Genomic DNA, 11,964 nt, shown 5'->3' with positions numbered 1-11,964 from the left:
TTAAAAAAAAAAAAAAAAAAAAAAAAAAAAAAGCTTTTGCATAGTGAAGGAAACCATCAACAACACAAAACAAAAGAACAATCTACTGAATGGGAGAAGATATTTGCAAATGATATATCAAATAAGGGGTTAATATCCAAAATATATAACGAACTTATACAACTCAACAACCCCCCCCCAAAAAAACACAATCTGATTTAAAAATGGGCAGAGCAAGATGTCCTTCAACAGACGAATGGATAAAGAAGATGTGGTTCATACATACAATGGAATATTACTCAGCCATCAAAAAGGATGAATACCTACCATTTGCATCGACATGGATGGAACTGGAGGGGATTATGCTAAGTGAAATAAGTCAAGCAGAGAAAGACAATTATCATATGGTTTCACTCACATATGTAATGTAAGGAATAGCACAGAGGACCATAGGTGAAGGGAGGGAAAACTGAATGGGAAGAAATCAGAGAGGGAGACAAACCATGAGAGACTCTGGACTCCGGGAAACAAACTGAGGGTTACAGAAGGGAGGGGGGTAGAGGGATAGGGTAATCGGGTGATGGGTATTAAGGAGGGCACCTGTTGTGATGAGCATTGGGTGTTATACACAACTAATGAATCGTTGAACACTACATCAAAAACTAATGATGTACTGTATGTTGGCTAATTGAACTTAATTTAAAAAAATGGGCAGAGGACTTGAATAGATATTTTTTCAAAGAAGACATACAGATGACCAACAGACATATGAGAATATATGTAACATCACTAATCATCAGGAAAATGCAAATCAAAACCATGGTAAGATATCACCTTATACCCATCAGAATGCCTGGAATCAAAAAGGCAAGAAGTAACAACTGTTGGAGAAGATGTGTAGAAAAAGGAACCATCATATGCTGTTGGTGGGATGTAAATTGGTACAGACACTGTGGCAAACACTAAGGAGGTTCCTCAAAAAATTAAAAATAGAAATAACAGGGGCTCCTGGGTGGCTCAGTCATTAAGGGTCTGCCTTTGGCTCAGGTCATGAACCCAGGGTCCTGGGATCGAGTCCCACATCGGGCTCCCTGCTCAGCGGGAAGCCTGCTTCCCCCTCTCCCACTCCCCCTGCTTATGTTCCTGTTCTGGCTATCTCTCTCTGTCAAATAAATAAATAAAATCTTTAAAAAAAAATAGAAATAACATATGACCCAATAAATCCACTTTGGGTATTTACCCAAAGAAAACAAAAACACTAATCTGAAAGATATATGCACCTCTATGCTTATTGCAGCATTACTTACAATAGCCAAGACATGGAAGACCCACGTGCCCACTGATGGACAAATGGATAATGAAGGTGTAGTATCTATATACAGCGAAATATTTTGCAGCCTTAAAAAAGGATGAGATTATGCCATTTGTGACAACATGGATGGGCCTAGACAGTATTATGCAAAGTAAAATAAGGCAGATTATGAAAGACAAATGCCATATGATTTCACTTAAATGTGGAATCTAAAAAAACAAATGAATAAACAAACAAAAAGCAGAATCAGACCTATGAATAGAGAGAACAAATTGATGTTTGCCAGAGATGAGAGGGGCAGGAGGATGGGCAAAATGGGTTAAAGGGAGTGGGAGATATAGGCTTCCAGTTACAGAATGAAGAAGGCACAGCATAGAGAACACAGTCAGTGATACTGTAATAGCATTGTATGGTGATAAGAGCTGTACTTGTGAGCACAGCATAATGTATAGAGATGGCAAATCACTATGGTGCACACCTGAAACTAACGTAATGTGTGTCCACTACACCCAAGTAAAAAAAAAAACATTTAAAAAGATTCCCTTTTTGGGGTACCTGGCTGGCTTAATTACTAAAATATATGACTCTTGAATTCGGGTCATGAGTTTGAGCCTTACATTGTGGGTAGAGTTTACTTGAAAAAAAAAAAAAAAGGATTCCCTTTTAAAAATTGCATTAAATAATAAATATTTAAAAATTCAGAATATTATAAAAAGATACCTTTTATCTATTAGTCTTTGAGCATGTATCACATATTAATAATCTGGGTGAAAAAAAGAGACAGTAATCTCCTTTGGGTAAAATACAGTAGCCAAGCATAAGATGTATACTTTTGTGGTTGCAGATATTGATAAAAGCCAGTTAAAAAAATACAAAGGCCAGTTTAAAAAAAAAAAAAAGATAATAATAACCATTAAGGCTTCATGGAACATACTTGGAAGATCTTACTACTATATAGTCATATTCCATGAAAATGTCCTAGTTGAAGACATGAGGCAGTTTATAAACCAAATGAACCCCAATAAATGCTAGTGAAATCATATTTTTAAGTGTTTCTTGACAGGCATTCTTTTTAAGAATGATTCACTGAGCACTGGTACCAGGAATGTACTAATGTGCCAGAGTGATACAGAAATTCATCACCTCAATAGTACCACATAGATGGAATGAAGCTCATTATATATGGGTTTGAAACGTTTTTAGTTTTTATACTTAGCTTTAAGTTCCTCTAAGAAACAGACCAGAACGACTTCTTTTATATCTCCCCATGAAACATCATTGAATGCCCAACAGTTCTCCCTCTCTCTTTTTTAAAGATTTTATTTGTCAGAGAGAGAGAGAGAGCACAGCAGGGGGAGTGGTAGGCAGAGGGAGAAGCAGGATCCCGCTGAGCAGGGAGCCTAATGCAGGACTCAATCCCAGGACCCTGGAATCATGACCTGAGCTAAAGGCAGACGCTTAACTGACTGAGTCACCCAGGTGTACCGCAACAGTTCTCTTTTACTAATAAATCTCCATAAGAGCTCAACAGACTTTTTCGTGTGTACGTGGTTGGATAGGTTACACTGGCTACCATTTTAACCTTAAGGTTTACATTTCTTTAATTGCTGCTGAGAGGTTCCATCACTGATTTCAAGTGTCTAATCTCCACTGAATCCCACGGGTTTCTCTCTAAGCAGTCCGTTTCTTGACCATCTTCCAACCTACCATAGTTTGCTATTTACTTTCTGCCTAGAAACTGCTGCGTACCTTTTACTGTTTTTAGCTCAAGCTTTCAACCCATTTTTCTCAGCAAATGTCCTTGCTTCCTGAATTTCAGAGAAAAGAGAGGGCATTAGATACAAATTCCAACCTTCCACACTTTCAGCTTTAAAATGGTTTTTCCATGTTTACCTTTTCTTCCCTCCTTCCCTAGCCTCAGAGAGAGAAACATCTCTCCTCACCCTCTATCACTTCTGTTCTTCCTGCCCTGTCTGTGATCTGGCCACAGCACAGTCTTTCCTCCACTTGTCAGTTTCTCCTTCTTTGTTGGTTCTTTTCACAAGTAAAGAAAACAAAACAAAACAAAACCTCCTTTGAACCAACCAGTCAAATGTCCTTCCTAAGCTATTCCTTTCTCTCTATTCTCCATTAAATTCTTGAATAAAAATAACTATTACTTACACGTGTGAAGTGCTGTACAATTGCTTTATATTTGTTATGCCACTTAATTAAATCACACCATAATCCTAAGTGGTATTTATTCCCATTTTGCAGATGAAGTAGAAAGTAGAAAAAAATTTGTATTCATGACTCAGCTGAAGTCAACCAGATAAGATGGGTTGGTGGAGTTAGGATCATGCTCTACTACACAAGCGGTTCTCAAACTGTGGTCCCTAGACCGGCTGAATCAGCATCATCCGGGCACTTGTTAGAAAAGCAAACTCTCAGGTCTGCCCAGATCTACTGTATCAGAAAGTCTGTGTTTCAGTCCACGTGATTCTTATGCAAACCACAGATGGGGAGCACTGTACTAAACCACACTGCCCTCAGCTCTCATGCTATTTATCTTTGCTACCCTTGACAGAGTTAGTATTGTTTCTTTTTGAAACTTTCTTTTCTACCAGCAACTCCGAACTGTTCTAAACTGGTTCCCTTCCATTAATAATCTTTCACTAGCCCTCTCCAATACCTAGTTACTAAAATACTGGTAGCCTTTTCTTTTCTTTTTACGATTTTATTTATTTATTTGACAGAGAGAGAGACAGCTAGAGAGGGAACACAAGCAGGGGGAGAGGGATAGAGAGAAGCAGGCTTTCCGCGGAGCAGGGAGCCCAATGTGGGGCTCGATCCGAGGACCCCAGAATCATGACCTGAGCCGAAGGCAGATGCTTAACCAACTGAGCCACCCAGGCACCCCTAAAATATTGGTAGCTTTACTAATGACTCCCACATCTTACCAACTCACTGACCTTACTGCATTATTTCCTAGAACCCTGTGCTGAATGTGATCTTCATGTTGACTAAAGGTGTGGGTACCCAGCCATTTGCCTGAGCCAAGCATTTGTTTGTTGTTTTTTTTTTCTTTTCTTTTCTTTCTTTCTTTCTTTCTTTCTTTCTCTTTCTGATTTTATTTATTTATTTGAGAAAGAGAGAGGGAGGGGGAGGGAGAGTGCGTGAGCGGGGGTGGAAGGGGGGGGGGGGAAAGGGGGGGGGAAGAATCTCAAGTGGACTCTGGGCTCAGTATAAAGCCCAATCCCATGACTCTGAGATCCTGACCTGAGCCGAAATCAAGAGCCAGATGCTTAACCGACTGAGCCACCCAGGCACCCCGAGCCAGGCATTTCTAAATGATGTTGTTCTTTCATACTCCCATTCCTACATTTTATTGGCTAACCAAATTTCATTCGTAGTTACCTTTACAATTCTCAAACCTGTCACCTACTCTCTATTCCCAGGTATGCTACCAGAGCATTATAGGCTGGAATATGATAGTAGCCCACCTAACTGGAGCTGTTCCACATTTCAGAACCCTCCTGTTTCCAGTTATCCTTCTAAAAAGTAGTACAAGCATGTCATTCCTAATCAAAATTAAAAAAATTTAAAAACTCACAAAATATAAAAAACAAATCAGAACAAAACAAACAAAAACTCCAACTTTGATGGCTTCCCACTGCTTAAAAGCTGAAGTTTAACAGCCCATCCCAAGCATGGTAGCATGGCATGGAGGCCAACCTACCCTTGTCTGCCTCTGCTCCCAGTGTTACCTTCCTAACTGCAAAGCTTTTCTTCTTCCCACCCCCACCCCGGCTCTTTGCTAAATCTCGGCAAGATGGATCACTTTTCCTTTGCACTGCCCTGGCTAACACTGTTTCTCTGCCTGAAATACCCACCTCTAACCTTACACTCTTCACTTAGTTAATCAACATTAAAGGTGTCACAAACTCACAGGCAGGTGAAATGAATGAATGAAGTCTATCACGTGTAATAAGGTCACATGCCCCATCTAAAGGGGGCAGCATCTACTTAGGACTGGAGAATTGCTGCCAAGCAGGTACTGCCATTAAAGAAAAGCCAGAAGTTCAAATTTTTATGTGGAATTTCTCAATTTACAAAGTTTGCAGCAAATTAAACCATTTAAAACACTGTTCTGTGTACTCTTGTATATCCACCAAATAAAATACATCTGCAGGCTGTCAGTGTGGACCTTGGTGCTAGTTCCACTAGGCCCTGGGGATTCAAAGGTGACCAGACAGGGCCTCTGACCTGAATGTCTCACTTCTGGGGCTCATCTCAAATGCCAGCACAGGCAGGAGTAAACAGGCCCTTCACTCAGCTCTTACAACATTTTGTTTGCATGGCACCTGCCACAGTGTACTCTCACCAGTGATTGTTTACTCTCTTGAATCATCACATTCTCCAGGAGCAGGCCTGTCACCTTCATCCCGGTACTGGTAACACTAACACAATGTGCTAGCAGTAGGCACTTGATTCTCACTATGGCTATAAAGAGATGTCTAAGTATCTACTTGTATCAACTTGATGCCAAACTTTCAAGTTACTTTGTATTTTTGCTCTTCCTAAACCCATATGATGATTTGATTAGGCACCCTGCTGGAAGATAAGGTGTCACTAAATAAATCATCTCCTTAAAATTAAACCGAATTATGCTTTGAGTCTTGTTTTAGTTGTATGCTATCATCCTAATGGGTTTTTCTACACATGTTCCTTGCACGATGGTGGTCAAAATAAGGACTGTTTAGAGATATCTTTGGTAAATTCAAGAAATTATTTTGGTCCAGGACAGACCTTTTCACTTTAGAAAAATAAGGCAAATGAGTTCATTTGTTAATTTCAGGGTGCAACTTTTTCCATTTTAACAAAAGCACTAAAAAAGTCAGCTTTAATTTTTGCTACAGTTATATAATTTCTAGTTATGCTATCCAAGCACGCTCACAAAACTAATTTAAGCTGGGCATTGCCAGACTTAGAGGATGTCAATCATTTTTTAGTGAACCAAAACACTCTCATTTTACTAAGCACCAGACTTAAGAGTGGACTGCTTGAACACTGGTATCTATTTCATTCCTCAATTGATCTAACATCTAGATACAGCCACTGTCCAAATATGTGCATATGTTCATGGCTACCATCTGCAAAATATATAAACATCAATCCTGCTGGAAGAGAAATATGTTTTTGTAGTTACTTAGATTTCTCTAAATAAAGGAGGGTAAATATTTTATGTCTTCCCTATCTGTATAATCAGCAAGTTAGAAGCCCAACCATATTTCAGTTATTAAAGATTTAGCCCCCCCCATCATTTTATTCTACAACTCTGTATGATGTTGTGTTTAAGAATTCATCTATGAGTAAACACTTGATTCCTTGACGTTGAAACTCCATGCCCTGTGTTCACTGTGTGCCATCAATAACGAAATTGTAAACTTACCTGTAGACTGTTGAAAATGACAAAGAGGACCAACATCCAGAAGTGTCTGTAAGCCATGTGCAGGCCTCCCCAAAGCCATGTCACAGAAATCAGGCCAAAGAGATATAAAACCAATGGAATTTCTAGAAATAAAAAAAATTTTTTTTGAGCTTTGGTATACTGAATAGTCACGCATACACACAGATGCATATCAGCTCTTTTCTTGTATACTCTGTATGCCGAAGTACCCATTTTGAAAGAACAACCTTGGAAATCCCATTCTTATGCCAGAGAAGAGAAGGCACATTGCTGAATCTACATTCTTTCTGTTTTGCTGGTAGGCAAGGGGGTGGGGAAGAATGAGAACTGTTCCTCTCCTAGACTACCACCTGCTGGACTGTTCAGGAAGTGCCATGAACTACAGAGATGCAATCACATTTCAACCCCAGGTAAATAATCCCCTTGAAGAGCTCTCCACCAGAAAACGGCAGGCAGTGGTGTGCTCCCGAAATTAGTGTAGTCTAACCTGACATTTTATTTATTTATTTATTTTAAAGATTTTATTTATTTACTTGACGGAGAGGGAGAGTGCACACGCGAGCACAAGTAGGCAGAGTGGCAGGCAGAAGAAGAGGGAGAAGCAGGCTCCCTGCTGAGCAGAAAGCCCGATGCGGGGCTCCATCACAGGACCCAGGGATCATGACCAGAGCTGAAGGTAGACGCTTAACGACTGAGCCACCCAGGTGCCCCTAATCCGACATTTTAAAACAGAAATGCTACAAATACTAGTTTGTGTATCATAGAAAAGGATATACTCATCTCCTTTTTTCTAACAGAAAAGACACCAAACTTTATAGCTAACATTAGAGCAAAGATGAAGTGATGGGTTTGCTATTGTCAACACTAAGTTTACTCTATCCTTGTTTCTCATGTAATTTATTTCAGTAGTTTTCAGGACAGATTTCTTCAGGGCCCAGGACTTCATTACCCTTTTCATTTGTCTTTGATATGTGCATTATAGAATAATAACCTTAAAAAGGGGATTTTAACATCGAAATGACAAGCTATATAAGATTTGGAAAGTGAATCAGATCATAGCAGCTGCAAATAAGCACATTTCAAGCTGTTGAAAGACATCAGGATGGACCACACCACTGACAACTCTTAGAGGACAGACCTCAAGGTCCATATATACCCACCATTATCACTTACTGCCTGGAATCTACATGCACTCTGGAAATCGGAAGAATTAAATAATCCAACTTTAGCAATTTAAAAATTTTATTTTGAAACATTCTTGAACTTACAGAAGAGCTACCAGTACAGTCTGACAACAAAGGTTTTTTTTCTTACTGAGCCACTTAAAAGTTTCCAACTGAATCCTGCATCACCCTCTGAATGCTATGTTTTTAAATATATTTTTAAAGTAACATTTTTAAGTTTATTATTTTTTTCTTAATCGCTACACCCAATATGGGGCTTGAACCCAGATCAAGAGTCGCATGCTTTTCTGACAGGTGCCCCCATACTTTACTTCCTTTTTGTTTGATTTTTCCTATCCAAATACTTAAAAAAAAAAAAAGATTTATTTATTTATTTGAGAGAGGAAGGGAGAGAGAGAGAAACTCAAGCAGACTCTGCACTGAGTCTGGAGCCCAACGTGGAGCTCGATCTCATGACCCTGAGATCGTGACTGATGTCAAAACCAAGGGTCAGGTGCTTAACTGACTGAGCCACCCAAGCGCCCCTCCTCTCTGGTATATTTTCTATAAAGATATTCTCCTACATAAACACCAGGGGACCATCAAATCAGGAAATTAATGCTGATCTATTACTGCCATCCTCAGATCCCATTCAAGATTTGTCCATTGTTCCCATTATCCCCTTTGTAGCAGAAAGGTCCGGTTGACATGCTTCTGCAATCTCCTTTAATCCCCAACACCGCATCTGTGTGGACTTGGCTTTTAAGACTGACACTTTTGAAGATTACCAGCCAGTTTTTCCTGTAGAGTGTCCTTAAATTTGAGTTCATCTGATGTTTTCCTGTGATTCAGATTATAAAGTCTGGCAGAAATCACAGAAGGGAGGCTGGGCTCTTTTTATAGCATTCTGTTGGGTAGCACAAAAATTCAGTTTGTCCCATTACTTGGGCTGCTCATTCAGGTCACTTGATTAAGGTAGTGGCTGCATACGTTCTCCACCGTGAAGTTAGTCTGTTTTCCTTTGTGATTACTAAGTATTTGTGTGGGATGACCTTGAAACTGGATAAACACCCTTTCCCTTATCGAATGTTTGATTTACTCATTTATTTATTTTTAAAATATGGACTCATAGATTCTCAATTTATTTAATGGGTTATTGTCCATTATTTTCATGTTGATGCCCCAAATTATCCTAAATTTTGCAAGATGACTTCTGTGCCTTTTGTTATGTCCTCATCATTCTGTTAAGCACTTCCTTGGTTTTTGGTCCAACAAGATGTTTTAAACTCATCTTGTACTTTCCCTGATCCAGTTCTGGTTTGGGGGGGGGCGGAAATGGCACTTAAAAACAAAGACTGGGTACTAGGTATGCTCACGATTATTGGGGTGTTTCTACCCCTAGGCCCTCTCAGTAGACAGAGCTAGAGAATATATGGAGGTACACATATGAACACACACACACATTTACATCTGGATCACTGGATCTGTCTCTATATAATGAACATCATTAGGTCACACCAATACTTCTAATTTCAATCCAACACCACAGGGTTAATTCTAATTTTCTTCCTTTTAATTTTTGTAAATCTCTTCTCTGTTGTTAAGAAATCTATTTCTCATTGTTCTTAATATATTTACCTATTTGATCAACTGCCCTATTTGATTGTAACCAGTCTCCCGATGCTGTCATCCCTTCCCTTGCACACATGGGTTCTGACACCTCATGTGGGCTGTACCCCACTCCTCACACAAATGCCCCCCTCACAATGAACAGGGCTCCCATACTCCATACTTCAACACCTCTCTCTGGATGGTATCTGTGAGTAGGGCGTTAGGATGAGATTCTTGGGCAAGGGAAGAGAAAGGAAAAACACTAGAAGAGAAAGGAAGGAAAGGGAATGGGGGAGAGGAGAAGGAATAGGGAACCTGAGCAGTCCTTTTTTTGAGGAGAAAGGCACTATGCTGGTATCTTCCCAAACAGACCCTTCATAAGAAATATAAAATTGTCTGAGTTATTATTATAACTTCACAGAGAAAATAAGAATAATATAAAACATAGTTTGGGGTGCCTGGGTGGCTCAGTCGGTTAAGTGTCTCAGGTTACGATCCCAGGGTCCTGGGATTGAGCCCTGCATCTGGCTCCCTGCTCCACGGGGAACCTGCTTCTCCCTCTCCCTCTGCCTGCCACTCCCCCTGCCCGTGCTTGCTCTCCTTCTCTCTCTGTCAAATAAATAAATAAAATCTTAAAAAAAAGACACAGTTTATACAGATGAATAATTCCTTTGTCATTAATGCCTTACATCAGGCCAGGAGAAAATGTATTAAGATTTATTTAAATTTTATAAAAATTTATTTTTGTTTAATGAAATCATACAATTTGATAAAGGGCCAGGGGCTCATTTTTACTTATGACAAGATACCCTAATATTTAGGAAACTTCCTATGCTATGCTCATTAAATTTTTTAAAGATTAGATATCAAGTCTGGCAACTGCATTCTTTGTTCCCACTGTGTAAGTACAAAATTCTATTTATGGCTCTGTGCAGAGTACAAAAGGACATGCGTATTTTGCATGAACAACTAGGAACCCAATTTTCAAAATCTGGCCTGCATGTTCCTCTAAAGTGCCTAGAGCCAAACAAGTGCTGTGTGCTGACAAAGCTCAGTGGGAGAGCCAAGAGAGCATACTGGGATTGACTAGAAACACCCATGGCCTAGGTTTCTCTGGAACTCTGCAGAAAAGTGTGGTAGCTTGGCACCCCAGACCAGAAACTCTGCAAGGAAGAAAGCCAGTCATAAATAACTCAGTGTATTGAATAATAGACCCAGGCTGGTTTTCCAGCAGTACAACGATGAGTAAACGATTTCAGATGGAAGAAACATATCCAGAGGCACATCCAGATTTTGTGGGCCTGAAGTTTATAAAACTTGCAGAGCCTTCTTTAAAAAATAAGAATTGCCAAAGCAAAAATAGGTATCGAATCCTGGAAGGGACCTATGCAAGGGAGGAGCCCTAAAACTTAAACTTCATCAGCCTTATGGCTAATCCATCTCTAAGCAGGTACCTTCATCCTCTTTGGGGTGTAGAGTAACTGACTGCAGAAGGGCTGCTGGGAGTGGGTGGTAGTGATGAAGGGGGAGGGGCGTGTTGTTGTTTAACAGCTGCTGCGAATTCCATTTGGCAAACTGAAAATTAATGCTGCACTTAATGAAAATCATATCAGTTTCTTATTTCACAAGCTGATATTTCACATTTGGTGAACCACTAGTTTTTTGTTGTCTGTGTAAGTCAATGCTTACGGAAGCAGGCATTTATAACTGGCAACATTAGAAACATATTTAGGGGTGAATTAGAAAACAGAATTTCAATGGTTCTAGGTACTTTCACCATAAACATCTTTGCTGCAAGCATTTTTGGGGCAAACATTTTAGACACATAACTGACTGGCCATAAAGCAATTTTGCCATACAAAAATAAGAGATGCCTGGTTGATGGTTTGGTTCATTTCTCCATTGACACAGTACTCCCATTTTATACAAATCTTAGCCCTCAGAATGGTCTATATACTGGCAGAGTTTTGAACCCACATTTTCCACAGAACTTCGGAACATCTGTCAACGAACATGTGACAATATGCCAAGAACAATCAACAGTGTAGAAGGTTTTCATAATGCACTTCAAAGCTCAGTTACAAATATGCATCCTAGTATTTAGAAACCGGTAACTCTGTTAATGAAGGAAGAAATTTTAGTGAAACAAGAAAAAGTGTGATGCTGAACTAGGAGATGCATCAACAAACAAACCAACAAAAGCATAATACTATGAATGAAAGACTTGGAAGACAAATGCTTAGGTGCAATTCACAAAATAAAACCAGTTATCTGTGCAGTGAATCTACACACATTTAAATGTATTCAAGGGCGCCTGGCTGGCCCAGTCAGTACAGCATGCAGCTCCTGATGTAGGGGTCGTAAGTTCAAGCCCTACGTTGGGCATGGAGCCTACTTAAAAATAAATAAATAAATAAATAAATAAATAAATAAATAAATAAATAAATAAA

General features: G+C 39.5%; 1 protein-coding gene across 1 annotated transcript in view; it reads right to left on the bottom strand.

The window, feature by feature from the left end:
• ADGRV1 (adhesion G protein-coupled receptor V1) overlaps positions 1–11,964 on the bottom strand; it is a 521,249-nt gene that overhangs the window by 56,908 nt on the left and 452,377 nt on the right. Inside the window, exon 87 of the mRNA XM_044916755.1 lies at positions 6,723–6,844. Within this exon, the coding sequence (XP_044772690.1) occupies positions 6,723–6,844 (122 nt within the window). The remainder of the gene's footprint in view (positions 1–6,722; positions 6,845–11,964) is intronic.

Source organism: Neomonachus schauinslandi, chromosome 7 (genome assembly GCF_002201575.2).
Source record: "Neomonachus schauinslandi chromosome 7, ASM220157v2, whole genome shotgun sequence".
NCBI classification, from domain to species: domain Eukaryota; kingdom Metazoa; phylum Chordata; class Mammalia; order Carnivora; family Phocidae; genus Neomonachus; species Neomonachus schauinslandi.
The sequence above is the reverse complement of the archived record's forward strand: the minus strand, read 5'-3'. Positions and strand labels throughout refer to the sequence as shown.